At 42.2% G+C, this 20157-nt stretch overlaps 2 protein-coding genes across 7 annotated transcripts in view; one reads left to right on the top strand and one right to left on the bottom strand.

Annotated features, from left to right (window-relative positions):
• Positions 1–144: 144 nt before the first annotated feature.
• Positions 145–6015, bottom strand: tsnaxip1 (translin-associated factor X interacting protein 1). Of its 4 annotated transcripts, none has more exons than XM_042108771.1 (16): positions 5777–6015; positions 5470–5566; positions 5127–5233; positions 4910–5057; positions 4671–4764; positions 4302–4498; positions 3563–3698; positions 2551–2723; positions 2242–2401; positions 1970–2091; positions 1526–1654; positions 1193–1351; positions 996–1105; positions 747–870; positions 534–640; positions 145–413 (listed from the first exon to the last, which is right to left on the bottom strand). In XM_042108771.1, exons 1-16 carry the CDS (start codon positions 5830–5832, stop codon positions 203–205), a joined length of 2130 nt encoding a protein of 709 aa, XP_041964705.1. In that variant the 5' UTR covers positions 5833–6015; the 3' UTR covers positions 145–202. The 4 variants fall into 4 exon arrangements, with proteins under 4 accessions (XP_041964705.1, XP_041964706.1, XP_041964707.1 ...); XM_042108772.1 differs by having other exon boundaries at positions 2551–2720; XM_042108773.1 differs by having other exon boundaries at positions 4910–5036; positions 5777–6014.
• Positions 6016–6713: 698 nt separating this feature from the next.
• ranbp10 (RAN binding protein 10) overlaps positions 6714–20157 on the top strand; it is a 24696-nt gene continuing 11252 nt past the window's right edge. Inside the window, exons 1-7 of one of the 3 annotated variants that reach the window (XM_042108777.1) lie at positions 6714–7095; positions 13407–13518; positions 15708–15760; positions 18574–18741; positions 18917–18939; positions 19340–19524; positions 19870–19982. In XM_042108777.1, coding sequence (XP_041964711.1) covers positions 6897–7095; positions 13407–13518; positions 15708–15760; positions 18574–18741; positions 18917–18939; positions 19340–19524; positions 19870–19982 — 853 coding nt within the window. In that variant the 5' untranslated portion in view covers positions 6714–6896. The remainder of the gene's footprint in view (positions 7096–13406; positions 13519–15707; positions 15761–18573; positions 18742–18916; positions 18940–19339; positions 19525–19869; positions 19983–20157) is intronic. The other 2 variants (XM_042108776.1, XM_042108778.1) reach the window with 2 other exon arrangements.

Genomic DNA, 20157 nt, shown 5'->3' with positions numbered 1-20157 from the left:
TTCTAACACTAATAACAATAAAAGTTACATAATAATAACAATATATTTTTATTTCCACGTCGTATCGTGTGAAACTGCGGTTACAAGTATGTATTATTTGCTGTGGACGTACATGTAAAAATGAGAATACTGTAAAGGTGGAGACCATTTTTAACTAAGCCTTTAATCTTTCGCCATTATTTGTGCATTAAAAACATAACAATTAATTTAAGTGTGAAGGTGGAGGACCAACTCTGTTCACATCAGCCGCTAAGAGGCGCTGCAGGGCAATCTCGGTGTCAATAGGCTGTGCTTGGTTCAGGTTCTCTATTTTCGCCATAAACGCAAAGCACACGTGATTATCCAGTGCTTTAGAATCAATTGATGGATCAATCGCTTTGAAACCTGTCCTCAGTTCTGCCACATCCACCTCTCTGTTTAAAAAAAAAAAAAAAAGTAATTACACATCAACATAATGTTTGAAGTGTGTGTGTGTGTGTGTGTGTGTGTGTGTGTGTGCGCGTGTGCGTGTGTACGTGTGTACGTGTGTGTACCGTTTTCCTTCCAGCTGTGTCTTTAGTTGGTTTATGTAGTGGTGTCTCTCAGCAGTGGCCTGCTTTTTCAACAGGCTCAGAAAGCCCCTGTTCTTCCCATCTGAATCCTGAAGGAAATATCACAGGAAATCAGTAAACTATAGACGGTCAGATTATGTACATCTACATTACAAAGTAGAGATAGTTGTAAGGAACTGCCTATGTTGAGATTACCTCAATGAAAAGTTTCTGATAAACAAGGCTTCCTTCAGTGTTGTCAAGTTCAGCTTGAGCAGTATTCACCAGCTCGCCTAGGTCGTTTTCATTCTTCAGGGGAAATGCTTTCCTCAAGGCTTCCCTGGACATCGGTGAACATTTGAGGATAAAAACATATTTGTGATGAGACCACTAATCCACCTTTCCCCCCCTGTAACATTGTGTCTCTAATTTAAGAAATGACATTGCTTGATAAACTTAATTCACCTAAATTCAGAAACAGAGAGTATACCACTCTCAGCTGTGTCACTTTGAACCACCATCTTCAGTAAATGAGTAACCAGGTGAATCTGTCCATGGTACAGACTCTCATCCACCTGCAAACCACAGGTTACGACAGTATTTCAATAACCACTTCAGTTTTACAGAGAAATTGTCCAGTAGACTACAGAAAATCCCATTACCTCTCCTGAGAGAATGTCATTGAAGAGACTGATGAGTTCATCCTTTAGGTGACGATGAATGGTCTCCATCAAGCTATATGCCCAGTCTCCAGCATGATCCCCATGCTGTCTTTCCAAATACTTATGCAGAAACTCTGGAAGATCACTGCACATTCCTAGCTGCAAAGTTAGGGGATGAATGAATGTTCTGTCAACCATTTTTGATGGTTGCTTTAATTCATTTTGTAGCAACAGAATGTTAAATGGTTTGGGACAATACAAGTGGGATATAGTTTTATTATTACTACACAAATAAATATAAGTATGTTATAAACTTAAAGGAAAACAGAATACCTCCTCATCTGCAGCATCTTTCTCTTTCATGACCTCTTTAATGATCCTCACAACATCAGCTTTCTTCAGTCGGACGTTCTTTAACTGACCCTCGTAGTGCAGGAAAACAGGTACATCGCTTCCAGTGCCCTTGGTGACAAATTGGTAAGAATAAAAAAAAAAAAAACATTGGTAAGATTATTTTCCTAAAGACAAGAGAGTCCTTCCTGATATACTTTATCTAGCACTTGCCACTCGACTATCCCTTTTCTGCTTCCCTTGACTTAACTCTGCTAGAACTGTCACTCAATTCTATGCGAGTAGCACTTATTGCTGCACTAACATATCCCTGGTTCAGCTGGCTATGGTGGTTACATTAAATAAAAGATTCAGGACTTGTCTTGTGGCTTATTATGTCTGAGATTTTTATCACTGGTAGGTGTAATAACATGAAAGTGACATTACCCGTCCTTGAAAGAATTCTTTAGAGGCCTTTTCTGCAAGATTCTCTAGTAAAACCATGAGTCGCTGCTGGCTAGATTGGCCTTCAAAGAGTTCTTTCCAGCGTTCGCTTCCCCCAAGTATATCTGCAATTACACAGCACAGCCTCATTCCCGTCGGTATACAATGGAATGCTCAAAGGTGTTTAAAGCAGTTAATACATATAGCAGCACAAAGTATGTTTTTAAGTTTAAAATGAAATTATAGAAATAAATGTCTTCAATACTCCTGAGTACCTGCACAGCATTCCCAGTCAGGCCTTGGGGTGGATGATCCTTGGAAAACCTCAAGTTCTGCTTGGAAACTGTCTCTTTCTAATAAGACCTGTTTATGCACTTCCAGCAGTGTGTTATATTCAGTCTTCATTTGATCAAAGTCTGTTTGCAGGGTCTCAAGCTGGAGTTAAGGGACAAATATTCATAAGCACTTTTTTACAGTAATTAAGCTATATAAGATTTTGTTTAAGTGTGTGAAAAATATCACAAACACTATGTAGTAAATCCAAAGTACAGTATCAATGGGCAATTGGATATCAGTGATGGTACCTTCTGAACATTCTCCTGATGACACCGATCCAGACTTTCCCAGTCCCTGCGTGGGACAACATCTCCATATTCAGCACGTAAGCGGTTCAGCTCCACCTGGGCTTTGGTCAGATCCTCTCTGCACACTTTTAGTGCTAATTTCAGCTTTACTGGATCTTCAGACTCTGCCACTGCTGTAACAAGGACATAAAATAAATTCCTGACTCATTTCATGTGCTACAACTGGGAGTGGGAGCCAGGCCATGTTTCTTTGGCCTCTTGAGGTAAGGGGAAACTGAGTTGTTATTAAAGGTTGTATCAGCGATTTCAGGCCCAAAAAAGGCCCAAACATAAATGATCACATTCATCTAATATTTCCTAACGATCCGCTAGCTGCCTGTCTCATAAGCAGGCCGTCACAAAAACGCGTCTCTCTAGGCAGCCTATAAGCTCCGAGATATGTACACAAAAACAATTGCTACCAACAAGTGTTGGCAACCACTCAAAGGCAAAATAAAGTGTTCCAACCAATAACCGATGAGATGCGCGTTTAGGAGAGTTTCAATTGCACGGGAGGGAGGGGGAGGGAGTAGCGAGCTAGCTCTCTGTTTTGTTTGAACATCAACAAAAGTGACGTATCCCCGCAATCGCTGATACAACCTTTAATAATGGGCATTTAATAAAACTTTGTCAAAACACATAACAATAAATCTATTTTATGATATTCACTTAATAGAATGAGCACTTGGTATAGGAATGAGCTGCTTGTTACACCACCCATCATACAAATGAGATTTAAAAAGGGGGCAGGTATGAATGACTGACTAATGTCTTACATTTAGGGGTGGTAAATAGCATTTCTTGTTTAAATTCACCTATTTATCAGGATTCAGTATCTAACGAGTGAAAGGTGTCAGATGACTGCACGTTTCACATTCAGAATGTCCAGATTGGGACTGCCTCTCACTTATTCACATACATCTCTCAAGTCTTGTAACATTTGTTTATGTTATCTTATATAAATGACTCCCACCCTGCATGTCATCATCTGCCTCCTCCTCTGTAGCATAACTCATACTGCTGATGTTAGCTATAAGCAGTTTGCGAGCATCATATTCGTCTCTGTATGCCAGATACTGGGCAGCCAGATCCTTTTGTAGGCGACACACCTGGATTGGTGGAGACGGATAGAAACAAAGTATGGGATGGAATGACAAAAGGATCACAGAAGTTTTGGGGTTTTATTTAACCCCGATGGCCAACTGTCAAAACTAGTTGACTGCAAACACACAACTGATTCGGTTGCACAAAGTAATTGGATAAAACATAATCCTGTAGTTAATCTCTCTGTATTCCAAAGTGAAGACAGAGAGGCTATGTAAAGCTCCTTTCTGCACACACACACCTACTTTAACACCCTAACATGCCTTTTGTCTCTGCAGTACCAGTATACCAGACATGACACAGACCCAGAGGGTCAGTAAGGAAAACACGACAATTCAAAATCAGATGATCAGATTACGTCAGGAAAAAAACTTTGGCTGTGTGGAATGGCAGCGATACGTGTGACAACATCGTAGCTTTGAGGCTGCTGCTGCTGCTTCTAGCCCAGTAATATATGATGTATTGCCCCCACTGTCGACTTCAAGGCAGCGCTGCCTGGAAGGCACTAGGGTTAGGCAAGAGTTAGGGTTAATGTTAGGTATGGTAGCACTGCCTTGAAGTCGACAGTGGGGGCCCAAAAGACCATCAAGCGTAATATATCTCTATACCTGGGCCTCCAGAGCACTCTGTTTCTCTCTCATGTCCTCAATGATCCTGTGCAGACGCTTCTTGTTCTCTTTCATTGCCTTCATTTCAGCCCTCTCCTCTTCCCTCAGAGCCAAGATGCGCCTCTCACACTGCTCCGATACCAGCACCAGTTGAGTCCTCAGGGGCTCAAGCTCGCGGATTTGGTCTCGCATGTATGCTAAGATAAGCAGTGTGATAATGTTTCAAATTAGCAAGGACAGTACCACCAGCAAGCACCAATGGTGACTATCATAATAAGCAGGAAGTAAGGAAGGTTGAACTGACCAGAAATATCTTGTTATTTTAAGATATTGTACAATATTAACAACAACAGTCTGACTCTCACATACCCAGAGTGGCTTCATATTCATTTTTTATGGCTGTCAACAATGGCTTGTATGTTTTGAAGTCCTCAATGAAACAGTCGAACACTTCCCGATAAGTCTAGACCGTGAAACAAAAAAGGTATACAACATTTAGAGGTGTCATATTTAAAATGGTCTTCACACATCTGAGTGCAAATATTTGGAAAGTAACAGGTATTTTTCATTTTTTAATGTACTGAGACAGTAGTGTTATTGTTTTAAACCTGGAGTCTTCTCTCCTGGACTTTTGGCTGTTGCAAATCCAAAGTCTGCAGTTCTCTCTTCAAATAATCTTCCAATTGCATGAGAAATCGTGGCTTCCCCACTTGTCCACTGAACTCATCACTGCATCTGCCAAAGCATTTTTCAGAACTATTTGATTTTAAAAATGTTTTTATTAGGAGAGAAAAAAAGAGAGAAAAAACAGCACACACAAGATACCCATGATTCTTGATATCTTTTGTGTTGAAACTTCTGCGTCTTGGATGGACAGTTTGTGAAGTCACATGAGCTGGCCAGGTGGACAGGAAGCCATTGGCACCGCCATCCTTTAATTTAGATGACATGCAGCAGTGTTACAGTTTAAACTATGTTTCTATAATAAAAACTAAAAAAACAACAGTTATCCAATGTCACAGTGTTTTTGACAAGCAGACCTTGCTGTGCAAACATGTGTTACTACATTATTGGAATTGGAAAACAGCTTCTCCAATTTTCAAGGCATACCAGCCTTGACCTTTCAGGTTATGAGATCCAACCAAACTCAACACACAGCACCACTTACTCGCAGTTTTCTGAGCACAGTCAGGTATCCATGGGCATTGCTCTGCTGTATTGGCACATAGTCCCTTCCATAATCATGTGGATGCATTGTTGGAGATCTGTGAGAAATGTAGCGAGAGTGTAGCTGACGTTGTAAATTAGGGTCTAGACAGCCACAGTTTGTTATTTGCCAGATGACCATATTTACTGATTCATGTTGCTGGCAATTTAACGCAATTATATCGATGCCTACTCAGCAGTGCTAGCGACAGCTATTCTGTGTGATAGATTAACGTTAATAATCATAGAGAAAGGAAGATATAGTGCACCTTTGCCTTTTTGACAAGATTAACGGTGGTAATCTTGTTTCCACTGGAATCGACATCAGGAACGATCAAGCCACTTTCATTTTCTTTAATATTTAGGATTAACTGCCGCGAGTTCTAGCAAGCAACAGATTATAACAAATAATTTCTAGATAGACATGCCCTTGTGATATACAATCAAGACCACGCACGCACACTGTGTTGTGTACGTATTCATATCACGGTTGTGTACATGTGGTTTCCATGACAACTCAGGACCCATGAAGGACCCGTATGGAAGGACCTCGCGTACCAGAATCATGCCTGTTGATTTGTTGAGGGCATATGCACGCTCAATATTACAGTTCGATACACTCTTACAGTTTGATGCAGCCTTACAAACATTCAACTGCACTACTAAATTGAACAATTCATTGTGCATTGTTAAACCATTAGTATGTGTCAGATTTCAGAACAGGGATCTCATTTAGATACTGCTGGTTCACCTGCCTGAAATCAGCAGATACTCTAATTCTGAATAGAAATAGTACCTTTATCTACAATCTTCAGAAATAGTGATGACAAAACAAATGACGTAATGTTATGGCGTCTGCATTGAATGACATGACATTTCAACAAAAAAACTTTGTACAAAATAGTATGGCTCCTATTATAATAATATTTGAACAGAAAATGTGCCAACGTTTTGACATGTTACTCTCCATCGAGTCCGATGATGTCCAAAACATTACATTTACATGTTATGTCTTTGCAGAGATTACTTAAACATTGTTTTCAATGGATCAAGGGGGAAATGCCTTATAATCCAACCGCAATAAATAAACAAACTTTGAAACTACATTTCCAAAGCTTCATTTCACGCCCACGCTCTAAAAAAGCACAGGGTATGTTCCTTCCTGGGTTCTGTAGTTGGCGTTTCATAGATATTGACAGCTCAGAATAGCACAAGGACTTGCTTTCGACTACAGTACCCACACGGCACCGACAGTCCGACCAGCGCTACGCTGGTTATCCGGGGATATCGTACTACTGCTGTTTCTCCTCAGTCTATCTTGCTCTCTCTTTTCAGCGGATTGACACAACAGAGTAGAAAATAAGAAAATATTAACGCACAAAGCCAAAAATGGCAGAGCTTGGAGCGGGGAGCCTGCTATCGGGGGATCCTGCTTTTAACTATCAAGAGCATGAACTAAACGAACGATTGAAGCGGCTGTACCCGGCCGTGAATGAGGAAGAGACCCCCTTACCCCGATCTTGGAGCCCCAAGGATAAATACAGCTACATCGGTCTCTCTCAGAACAATCTGCGGGTGCATTACAAAGGTATAGAGACGTGACCAAATGGATATTAGTCACTTAAGTGTCATCAGATGGGCCTTGTCATTCCCGATGGCTAAGGGCGTCGTGTTTAGTTGGGTGCGATTATGTGTATGCAATCTCCCTGATCTAGTTTGAGCTGCTTTTCCTTCCCTTTGCTTTGTTTCACAAGAGGGAAGAGGAATGCCCAAATGGTTGACAGTTAGCTAGCAAACACTGACAGTACGGATATCCCAGGTCAAATTGCTCAGCTCTCAAAGCTTATCATTTTCATGTAATTGGTCATCTTATTCAAGCCTTTCCTTTATATTTGTATACTCCATGAATCATTTAGACTTGAGTATATTCCCGAAATGCATAGTTATCTTTGAAGCTAAACAGTGGACTGGTGAACTGTAAAATAACAAGTATTACGGTGTAGGTTTAGCTTGCAAGCTAGCTAACATCTGTAGCTGGCTTGCTATTATTGCTAACCGTTTAGCTAACATTACAGTAGCTGAAACAGGTATAGGAACGTTATATTGTATGGAGCTAGTTAGTTAGCCAGATTATGCTAACAATAAAATGAACATTACCGACGGGATAGGTGTCATTCTGTATTGTTAGCGTAATGAATTGAGATTCCAATGTAGGTAGCTTTATATTAAACAAAGATAACTGTATTTACATACAAGTTATGGTTTGAAAAACATGAGCTACTTTATGATCACAACAGCATTTCAGGGCATCACAGCTATGTCAGCTCAGCTGTTTTGGCGACATTATCTTGCATTTTAATCAAAGGATGTAACCTAATTATTATTATATAATATATACTGGCATGGACATTCGTCGACATCTTTGGAGATTAATTTAAATACCAAGGTCCTGTCATACACTGCAGGTTGGACTTTTTGCCAAATACCCGAAATGCCGATGCAAGGCCTAGGCTACTTTTTGCAGATGTCGCAGGTCGCATTTCCTTTAACTTGTGATGGCATATGTTCTGTATGGCATCTGTAAATATAATGCAATTAAATATCCTTAGTATTAACTATATATATGTATTTGTAACCTACTGCCCACAATACAGCCTTGATAAATACTTGATAAATCGATGGAATAATTGTATAACCCTTTTAGCCAGTCTTGTAGGCTACTGACCAGTGTGTTAAGGTGGTGGTCACTACACAACATCAGTCCTGTTTGGCGAAATGATCTTATCCTTATCAGTTTGCGCTCTCTGTCTACAGAAACCCAGGCCTCTGAAAGCCTACATAGGCCTTATGCTTAAAACTTATTTACTTGATTGCTGTAGGCCATGTGTTGATTCTGTTGTATCATGGACATTTGGGTAGGGTTGTCAAGTCAACAGGTTATAGGCTATGCCTCCTAGATAGAAATGTAGGCATCTTTGAGTAGTTCACAGTGAATAGCATACTACATTTGGCCTATCTCTTGTGGGCTTATGGTTGATTGACTCTCACTGATGTAAAACATCTCAGAATGATTAGGTGTGTTTATTTCGATCAGGTCCATAGATATGAAATAGCATGGGGCAACATTGGTCTAAAAACCTTGAATCTTTTTTGAAGCCAACAATGCCAATTGTAGCCTAATAGAAACTAATTTCACAAGACTCAAACGCTCCTGTCACAGTGTTTGTTGTGAATTTGTATGACCCTCCTCCTATAAGCTTATGCATTAAGCAGTTGTCTGAACGGGGACCCATTGTGTCATTATTAACAATTTCCCTTTAATCATCTTCCTCTCCTCTGCTGTTTTTTTCCGCTCTGCCTGGTAAATCACCCTTGTGATTTTGGGAGGCTATTTTGGCCAGTGTGCCACTTTCCTCTATTCAAGGCCAGATTAGAGATGTGGAGTGTGTGTCTGTGTGTATCTGTTCACGCCCACGTGTGTGTTATGAGGCGATGAATTCTTTGATTTTATTGTCAGGGTGTGTGTGTGTTGTTTGGTCATGATTTGAAGCCTATGGTGTGGAGTTCAGTTGTTTTGCACCCAGTTATTGTTCTCCAAAGCTAATTGTTCTGACAAAGTTATTGATGTCTACACTGATCTATCCACACTCTCACATTCTTTAGCTAATGGTACAAATAAATTGTAAGGACCATGAGATCCCTGCATGAAGATAGTAGAATCTGTTCTCTCTCTCTGTGTGTGTATGTGTGTGTCTGTGTGTGCACGTGTGTTTGTGTAAGTGAGAGAGGGACTGAAGTGAAAGGGACTCTAGCGTCATCATGCTTGTTCTGGTGACTAGATCCTTTTGTTGGTTGTGTCACTGGACTCTTCTCTGTGAGGAGCCGCAGCTTGTTTAGCTGGGCCCAGGCTGTGTGATTCCTCTGAGCGGAGTGGATAGTGTTTGTTTGCCCATAGAGGGGGAGTTTCTGTGGTCTGAGGCCACTCATGCATGTTCAGTCGGAGAGGTGACATCACCAGATTGCGTTCCCCCCTCCCCCTCACCACCCCTTTCTCCCGTCTCGCTATGTGAAACTGTAAAGCAGTGTTTGCCAACACTGTCATCGCTCTACCAGTTTATTTCTCTTCCTTTGGCTGTTTTGATGTAACGTAATTGTGAATAATGGCAGATGTGTTGAGAGACGGCTGAGTCATCCAGCCCTCTTTATGATATCTGATCTTCTTAGTTCAGTTTAACGAGGTGGTTGGTGTGATTGACAGATAAATTGATTGTGTGTGTGTGTGCATGTGTCCTCAGTGTCTGTGGAACACTGCGCTACAGACATGTTGCACAACATTTTGGTGGTGTGACACTGTAGCTGATTACAGATATCCAGGAGCACTAGAGCAAAAAGCTTCTGCTATTTTGCTGTTTTGCTAGTGAAGCGGCTGACTAGTGTCTGTGTGTGTACGGTAGGGCTGATATTTTGGGTAAAATACTGTATCTAATTGTGAATCTAATTGTCTAAACTGTATCTAATTGTGATTTTTTTTTTTTCCAGTTTAATATTCACTGTAATACATTTAACAATCACAATTTTACAATCACTATGAAATATTACTTCTTGGTCAAGAACAACACTACGGTACTTCTGTTTGCCTTTTTTGTTGTACATTCACCGTACTGCTGCCTATGCTGTTGGTACATGTTCATAGTGTTGCTCAGGAAGTAGGCTAAAATACTCTAAAATAACCACCATGAGCTGCACAATTAATTGTGGCATTTGCTAATTGCATTAGCCTAGTTCAAATTGTGGTTTCAATTAGAAATCGATTCATCTTTCAGCCTTCACATGTTCACACGTGTGTGCTTATTTAACTGACTGTCTCAGAGAGGGAGAGATCAGGCTGGTACGCAGGCTTTCTGATACAGGGTCTTCTCCCTCAGCTCTGACTTGAGCTGGTGTGTGTTGGGGTTATAAATAGATTTGCTGGGTGGAGGGGGGATGCAGGCATGCATAAGCACACACACACGTGTGTGTGTGTCTGTGTTTGTGTGTGTGAGAGGTGCACATATGTGAGCCTGTATGTGTGCATGAGTTTAAGAGAAAGGGAATCACAGTGTCTGAGTATTCTGACTGCTATTTGGTACTGTTTGAGTACTGATAGATTATAAATAGCCTATAGCTTGTTGCATGTGAGTGTCGGTTGGTGTTGTTTTTATTAGGCCTCGGCTGTAAAGGACTATGACAGTATAGCCCAATGGTCAGTAATATTGTTTCACTCATCATAGTTTATGGCAAGGGTGACAGACATTTTTTATAATGAATGGTATGAGAACTCCCTGATCTGAACAGTGTGTGGTGGTGATCTCATTCGCACACACACACACACACACACACACACACACACACACACACACACGCACGCACACACCATACACTCACATGCAAATTGGTAGTAGATCTAGATGGTACTAAAAGCAGAGGGGTGTCGCAGAGGAGCTGGACCTGAGGGCACAGCTGAAGCGCACGCTGAAGAATTCCACACACAGCTGCCCTCAGGCTGCAGCCGTAAGGTGTCCTGTTATCAACCAGGGCACGGAGTTTAGTTACATGAGCTACAGAGTGTAGACACACATATACACACACACACTACACCGATAAGTATGCACTAACACTCATACAAGACAAGCACATGCCCTAACACAGGCTGACAACACATAAGCTACATGTGCATATAAGTGCCCATAATTACACACATACACACACACACATTTTCATAGACTAGAGGCTGAGGCTACTTCCACACTATCCTGATTTTGTGCGAAAATTTTTAAAATACGTCTTCATTCACGTTTACAATTTGTAAATCTTCTCTAGTCTGCACATCATTCACATAATCGCTTTGGCCAAAAGAATCTGCTAATTTCCATAATCATAACAATTGCCAGCATTGTACAGATCCTACCAAAGTCAGGACGGATAATAAAGCTTGTATCTTGGTCTCCATGTTACATTCACTGCTGGCAGGCTAGATGTGTAAGTCAAAGTGAGTTAAAGAGAGTTAAGAAGCATCAGACTGACAAGGCCCAATTAGGAAGGGAACATGGACTTCTACGTCAATATTTTCAGATGTTTTCAGATTCCCCTGTCACTATGAAAATGCAAAGCCGCCGTTTTCAAATCTTTCCGTTTCAGGAGCTCGGAAACACCAGAGTAGTGTAGATGAGAGGTAAAAACAGAATCACCGAAGTCTTTTGCATTCAATCAACAGAATAGAGTGGATACTCTGATCCCCTTAGTCTTACACTAGACACACGCATAACATGACAAACACATCTCGAAACCTTAAACTATGCCTGTACATGTTGTCGATGGCTGGTTACACTCACACGTGTCCTTAACAGGGCTGTGTGCATGGTGTACCAGCACCACCTAGAGCTGTAGCTATTGTATGTGATGACTGTCTCACTGTGGTGTTCATGCAACATATACAGTAACTGATGACTGGGCCTAATCCAGTCTGCGTCCTGTGTGAAGGTTATGTGTTACCAAAGCACAGGCTAATGTGTTTATACTCCTTCTGGTGAGGGGTGGGAATTAGAGATGCACAGGTTAATAGTCTGGTGACCGGAATTGGCCGATTTTTATGTGATCGGCAATGACCGGCGACCAGCCCTTTGCAACATTAAAACAAATCAAAGTTTAGCGATCATACATATATGATGTCAACAAGCAGCAACAGACAGAGTTGGCCTAGTAGTTCTACTCCACTTAAAAATACTCAAACTACAAACTTGGTCCAGCCTGGACCATAAAAACATAACAAACTGTTCCAGCCAGTCACCGACGAGATGCGCGTTTAGGAGAGTTTCAATTGCACGGGAGGGAGGGGGAGGGAGTTGCGAGCTAGCTCTCTGATTTGTTTGAACGTCAACCGAAATTGCGTTACCCAACATCGCTTAGAGCACCTTTAAGGTGCAAAAAGCGTCAGAAATAGGCGGTTATTTGGCGGTAATTCTTAGTACACCTAGGCCTCAGAGTCTAAAGGTAAACGTCAAGCTAAAACTAGCACTGAGCCATCCACAAGTCAGCAACCTTTATTAGCTTTTATAAGCAAGGAAAAGGGTAAAGGCATAATCAGAAAGATAATGGAATTGATTGATTTTTTTTGACCATTTAGATATAAAATATGAAACAGTACTCTGTGTCATACATTAAATACACAAATAGTCAGGGATGATACAATAAAGCCCAAAGACTTATTTCCATTGTGGTCCCTAAGGGCAGGGGGAAAGGACAAGTGACAGCATATCACACATCAATCATCCATCATTCATTAAACAAATCCATCTGTATTATACAACAAGCAATATAATAACTAATGACTATGTTTGGCACCTTAGCAAAACCTTCAAACCCTGTTTAAAACTGCCTAAGCTTCTGACTGTCTTCCGTTGGATGAACAGCCGCTTTCTGAGGTTGAAAATCTGGAGTTATATAGTTCTATTTTATAGTGATTATCTGTTTTTGTATATTCTGTTTTGTAAAATGGTTGTTCCATAAAACAGTTCATTTAGTAGTGTGTTAATATCCCACACTGGGACGCATTAGTTTGGTATTGCAGCTGAAGTTAGACTTAGTCTTTGTCACAAGAAGAAATATCTTGGTATATCACTGCATCAAATGTGCCCACACCCTCATGACTGGCTATTTTGCAGAGCATTACAAATTACCTTGGAATTTTATATTCCCATATTCTGACATAGATTGTACCATATTAACTGTGTGTGCGTGTGGATGTCTAAAGGTCCTGTTTTGCTTATTGCTTCCAGTCAAGTACTATACTGGTGTATTTTCAGTGATGTTCATTCACTCCTTCCCTCCCTCCCTCCCTCTCTCCCTTTCTTTGTGCCTCAGGCCATGGAAAGAACCATAAGGATGCTGCGTCTGTGCGTGCTACTCACCCCATCCCCGCAGCTTGTGGCATCTACTACTTCGAGGTGAAGATTGTCAGCAAGGGCAGAGATGGGTAAGTTCATCTGAAGTGATCGCAGTGAGCTCAGCAGTTGGTGATCAGTGTAGAAGATTCCCTTCAAATAGATTCTCTTTCTTTTGCTATTTTGCCTTTGCTTTGACTTGACACAGTTTTTATTGCACTGATAATTTGGATTTTTTTGTTGTCCTCTGGCAGTTGACCGGTTAATAAATCACTATGAATGAAATGTAGCCAAATGAATGGCGGCTAAGTAAAAACGATGAGATTTATGGTCTCAGTGTGCAAAGTCATCTGCTGTCCTGCTGTATGGTTTTCTTAACCCAGAATGAAGGGCACTGAAATTATATATGTGAATATGATAATATGTCATTGTGGTGCAACTAACTTGCATGCTCCATTTTGAGTTGTAACATCAAAAATGACACAGTCACAGACACAGAGGATTCCAAACATTATCTGAATACCACCACAAACATCCTGGCAGGCTTCTGTGGAGGTTATTTACCCAGTAGGATTATAAACATGTCAACAGTATGGCACAGTCCTGGTTTAGAAATGGAAGAGGCATACTGTCTCCACAATGAGTAAACATGCTTGCTCCTTGGTTCTCGTGTCTGTTGAAGGAGCGCAAATTGTGTTTGACAGTCCATTTGGTTACGCTTTGCTGGTTGTCATAATTCTTGGAAGGAGTTGTGTGCAGTCTTTAGTACTGGCTTGGACATTTGGAAGTTATCACCATGTGAGATCTCATCTCATCGTTAAAAGCCATAAAAATGTTTTCTGTTTACAGATAAACACAGATGCACACTCAGGCGATTCAGTGTTGTAAATAGACATTTTCTAAGATTTTCTTTCTTTTTTTGTTAATTGCTTTTATTATATGAGGATGACCACCAATGCTACTTTAGTAGATCAAATGTTTTATGAAAAACCATGATGGCTACCAGCATTTTTTCTGAAATAGATTTATGTGTATTTTTCTCTTTTTGGGTTCAAATGTTTACTGGGGAAATCAGTCAAGTGTAACACTACAGTACTGTGAAAAAGTTTTTTTTCAGGCACTCATTCAATTTGTTGTTTTAGCAGTGTTATGATGACCATATATATCTGATCAACCAGAAGATAGAGGGAATATAAAAAATAGAAAAAATCTGGGGGAAGCTGAAGCAGGTTGGTACTGGTTCTGGCTCTGACACATTGGTATGTAGTATGTGTGGTAAGTGGGAAGGAGATGACAACACTTTGACAGTTTGAAGATCTCATTGAAAAGCTACACCTGGAAAAGTTCATTGCTCACCTAAAGTGTAAAAAGCATGGCCAAAGATTTCTATTCAAAGAGCCTTGATGAGGCAAGCTGACACTGTATTACCACCTGGGAATACAATGAAGAGGGTCACCGGAGATCTACAGTATGTTTCAGGTGGCTCCTCCTCTTTGTGCCATGCCAAAATGCTCTTGACACCCCCATTGTAGCTGGATCTACCAACAGCTTCTGGCAGGCCAAGCATGCCCATAAGTGAGCTCCATCAAGAGCTTCCCCCTTGGGTGACTGGTCATTATAACACTGCTAAAGCAACAAATCTAATTGCAGCTTGAGACTAAATTTGGACTGGTATCAGAACAAAAACTACATTTTATCTGTATAAATACTGTGTACATATTTCCTGTGTTCTCTAGTCATATTCTAATTGAGAGTGAGAAATAAATAATATGAGTCCTTATGGCATTACTGAAGCAAAACATGAAAGGTGCCTAAGACTTTTGCACAATACTGCTATATATGAAAAAAAATGGCTATACAATCTAATCCTATGGGGCAACATCCATGTCAACGTAAGGCACCAGTGCTTATAAAGTCAATGAAAATGTATGAACATAAAAATGATTCCTAACAGGTATACTTATGTCTGGTCACCTCAATACTTGTAAAGAAACTGTATAAAAAGTCTAATGTCAGTGGTTTACCTTTTGGTGTGAAGGCACATCTGCTTAATGGAAGTTACAGTCATCAAACCAATGACAGTCATTGCATCAAACCTATCTGAGGTCTTAGTTCCCACTCCCTTTCAAGCGTTGAGATTGTTGATCGAAGCTAAAAGTATCCAAACATCTACTGTGTATAGCTGATTCCCTGTGAGGTTTGCAGTGATTTGTGGCCCTTTTCTCTGCTTTTGACCAAAGCTTATCGTGTTCCCTGCCTCTCTTCATGTGTGTGTGTGCAGGTACATGGGAATTGGCCTGTCTGCCCAGGGGGTCAACATGAACCGGCTGCCTGGTAAGTGGTGTGTGTGTGTGTGAATGTAGGGGCTGTAGAGGAGATCCCTCTAGGTCTCAGGGGTCACGGTGTCAGTGTCTGCATATGTGGTGGAAAGATGACGCTGAGGGGTGAGCGAGTACAGGGTGATTGTGGACCTCAGGGTAGTTTTTGAAAGTAGACAAACGCTTGCTCAGTCGCGCAAGCATTTAAAGCTCTTTCACTTTGATCTGGTCCCTCTGTCCACCAGGTCTCTCTTTTTATTTCCACACTTTACCTCCCTTGTTTTTGTCTCTCTTCCTCCTCGTCTTTCACTCACACCCTCTGGCTTCAACTGAACCTCTTACCAGCGAAACATGTCTGAACATGCCTGAGGAAAGCCCTCAGAGATTGAATGGTGACTTTTAACATGCAAATTCTGCCGATCTCTGTCTTATCTCTCATCTCAGAAAGTGATACTCAAAAAAGCCAGAACAAGAGAAAAAGGTGTTTTCATAAAAGCATGTTTTTTTTTCCATACTCACAAGTTTGCTGTAGAGGGGAAAGGAGCAGGCAAAATGTAGGTGTCATTAACCGAGTGTTCCTGAACAGGCTCCTCAGGCAGGGACAAACTTGAACAGTCTAGAATCTCGACGGCCTCTGCTTAATTAAGACCTATATGCCTAAAATATCAGCATTCAGAACACTGAAAGATTGAATGAACACCCATACTGTTTCCATGTATGGGACTAGAACTCCATTTAGTCCTGTGGATCTTTTGGACCGAAATTTGTTAGGGCGACTGTCGGAGTGTAAGATGTGTTGTTTACCGGTGTATCACCAACCCCCCCCCCCCCCCCCCTATTTTTATTTGGTAATCCAGATTTTTCTCTCAATGCTTATGTATTTCATTACACATGGGTTAGATCATAATACTGATTTACTAGCACACAGAAGCTTAAGCATGACATAACAGCAATGATCTCTAGCCATGAATGCAAGGACAGGAGAGGGAGAGGGGTGATAGATAGAGAGAGAGAGAGAGATAGATGGAGGGAGGGAGGGAGGGAGAGAGATAGATGGAGGGAGGGAGGGAGAGAGAGGGAGGGAGGGAGGGGTGTTCCTACAGAGGGGCTGATTTTCCAGGCACAGACGGAGTTCTTGTCAGCCCACTGTTCCCCCTGCCTTCCCATGCTCCTCCCGGCCTATCAGATGTTCCCTTCCCTCGCCGGCTGCCACTGGCCAATCGGGCGCTCCTGGGCGCTCTGCCTCTTGTCACCTGCCCGTCGGGTTCTCCGCTGTGCCCGAGGCCAGTGGAATGCTTTCGGGCCTGTCCAGCCAGCCAATTCTGTTCGCACCTGCTGACCACAACTCATGTGCCCACTCTCCCTCTCTGCTGCCGGGCTGCTGCAGAGCGTTCTATAGGTCACGTGAAGCTCGGAATATTGTAGAAGTAGGGGACCGTGTGTACAAGCGCTTGACGGCTCCCTCATTAAAAAAGAAAAAGAATGTGTGCTTCTATGGAATGGATGAAGCCTGTTGCTGCTCGAACGTCCAATTCAGTTCTCCCGATCCAGTGTTTAGCCTATTGTTATTGTGCGTGTGTGTGTGTGTATGAGTCCGTGAGTCCGTTTTTTGTGATGATTTTGTGTGTGTGTTTGAGTTCGACAGGGCAGTAATAGTTTTATGTGCTCCGTTGACCTCACTGCTTCTGATCCCCATAGTGGAGCCCTGCCCATTTCATTACCATGCAGGGAACACTGAGCCCAGCTTTAGGAGCAATATCCCTGTCAGGGCCACGCCGGCAGATTAATCTAATACCACACAGTTCACTCACGACCTACTTTCACCCCCTTTTACTTGTTCTCCTCCCTTTCGCCTTCCGCCCCCCAATCCCTCCGCGTTTTGGACGGTACCGGGACAGCGGCCCAGTCTGACACGGGTCTGGCGCGGAGCTGAGCTGACCTGAGATCAGGGCCAGGAGCGGTTCTGAAGTGTGCTGCTGTATGGGTTCCCTCTGCTCCGCCGCACAGTGTGTGTTCTCATTGCTTAATTGGCTATTTGGAATGAGGGCGCACACTTGACGCGCAGGAAACAGAAGCCAGTGTGTGCGTGTCACTGTGTATACTCAGCTGTGTGTCACTGTGATCCGTGCTTATAGTCCTGATGCTTCCTGATTGTGTCTGACACACACACACACACACACACACACACACACAGTCATGCCTAAGTATACACATATTCATGTGTCCTTTTGTGCATGTGTTCCTGCTCTGAGGATGGGTGAGTCATCAGTCATCACTGCTCTGCCCTCAAATGCCCCTCAGCTCACTGAGTGGCAACTCCCTTTGGCCAGTAGGGGAAGCAGACTGTGTCTCTGTGTGTGTGTGTCTGTTTTATGTAAAGAAGAGTGTGGCAGGCTTACATACAGTATCTGATACCAGGTCTGGATGTGTGGATGTGTTTTGTGAGGGTATGTGTGCTTGAAATACTGCTGAAGCCCTCACAGTCTATTTGGTTTGTTTACACTGTCCATCCCCAGATCTTTTAAGACAAGGCCTACATTGGGTTTATGTAACGGGTAGAAATAATTTATAACTCTTGTAGCATAACAACAGCTAAGTGAGTACAGCACTTAGCCTGTGCCAAGGTCAGGGGCTAACATAAAAAAAACTGCTAGAGTGTATGGCCTGTCCATATTGCTGAGGTAATAACTTATATAAATGTGTGTACATTTAGCAGCTATGTGTCTTTGTTTTGCTGCAAAGGGATGTTCAGTCGTAGAAAGTTGTTTGTAATATTTACCTTTTTGCCCTTTATTTTCTTCAATTCTTCCCATTATGTATTCATTACAGGATGGGACAAGCATTCATATGGTTACCATGGCGACGACGGACACTCCTTCTGCTCCTCAGGGACTGGCCAACCATATGGCCCGACCTTCACGACGGGCGATGTCATTGGCTGCTGCGTTAACCTCATCAACAACACCTGTTTCTACACCAAGAACGGCCACAGTTTAGGTAACATTTTGCACCGTATGTTAGTGTAACATCCCCCAAACCCCCAGGGAACACCTGTCAAACAGAATCAGCCCTGTCCCTCACGTTTACTTCACCTGCGACAGCCAAACCTGCTCTTCCTGTTGGTGTAACATGTGAGGCTAAATCAGTCGTCTTTCCTTCTGTTGTCTTCTAGGTGTGGCTTTCACAGACCTCCCGGTAAGTTCTCTGGGTGTTTCTTATTTTAGTACAGAGTGATTTTCAGAGCTGAAATTTGCTTTTTGTCCATTAATCAACAAAGTCAAGAAAACATGCCACACATAATGCTTTAAGTTACTAAGCAGATTCTGACTATGACTGAATTCAGGTGTGGGCCAGGCTATATAAGATTTGAAAATAGATCACTATCTACTATTCTACTATAGACCACAGCTTTGGAAGTTACTGAACTTCAGCCTCAGAAATGTTCTTGCTTTAAGCCCTGCGCATGTTCTGATTATAGGATCATATTGGCCAAGTCGTGAGTCTGTCTCATTCTGACTCTTGCACTGTCTCTGTCTCTGTCTCTTTCTCTTTCCTCCATCTTTCCTCTCTCTTGGTCCTCTCTGTCACCCCACAGCCAAACCTGTATCCCACAGTTGGCCTGCAGACTCCGGGCGAGATTGTGGACGCAAACTTTGGCCAGCACCCTTTTGTTTTTGACATTGAAGACTACATGAGTGAGTGGAGGGCTAAGATCCATGGCATGATCGCGCGCTTTCCCATCGGAGAGAGGCTGGGAGAGTGGCAAGCCGTGTTGCAAAAGTACGTTTCGAGTTAATCACCTGAGTGCAGTCTCGGTTTCTCACAGGCACAAAATTACACACTTATACCAGAATGGTTTGCTATAATACCTTGGAAACTCCCTACATATAAAGTCACACTTTCATACAAACTGTACTTAAAAACGTACAGTTTAACTTGCAGTTAATCGCTTAAGGGTGAAAGTCCATGTTTACAGTACTCAATACCATAGTCCATCTCCCACTTAAACGATGCAGTTAGAAACACATAGCCTCACAATATTCCTACTCCACACATGAGTTAAGAGTGTGTTAAGTCTGTTGAAATGACCTCTTTGTGTAACGGGAACATGATGTCCTCTTGCAGCATGGTGTCCAGCTATCTGGTGCACCATGGGTACTGTGCCACTGCCACAGCCTTCGCCAGAGCCACAGAGACGGTCATTCAAGAGGACCCGACTTCCATAAAAAACAGACAAAGTAAGAGCACCCATGCCCCCCCCCCCAACCAAGAAGGCAGACCAAGTGTTCTCCGCTATATTTTCTGCCAAAATGACTGCCTGATACAGACAGCTGACACAGACGTTTTGGTTGTGCTTTGTCTTTCTTCACCTCTGTACGCCTCAGCTCTCTTAACACAGAAGTTGATGAATGA

The sequence above is a fragment of the Alosa sapidissima genome, chromosome 11 (assembly GCF_018492685.1).
Source record: "Alosa sapidissima isolate fAloSap1 chromosome 11, fAloSap1.pri, whole genome shotgun sequence".
Taxonomy (NCBI): Eukaryota; Metazoa; Chordata; class Actinopteri; order Clupeiformes; family Clupeidae; genus Alosa; species Alosa sapidissima.
This window is presented reverse-complemented; position numbering and strand designations above follow the sequence as displayed.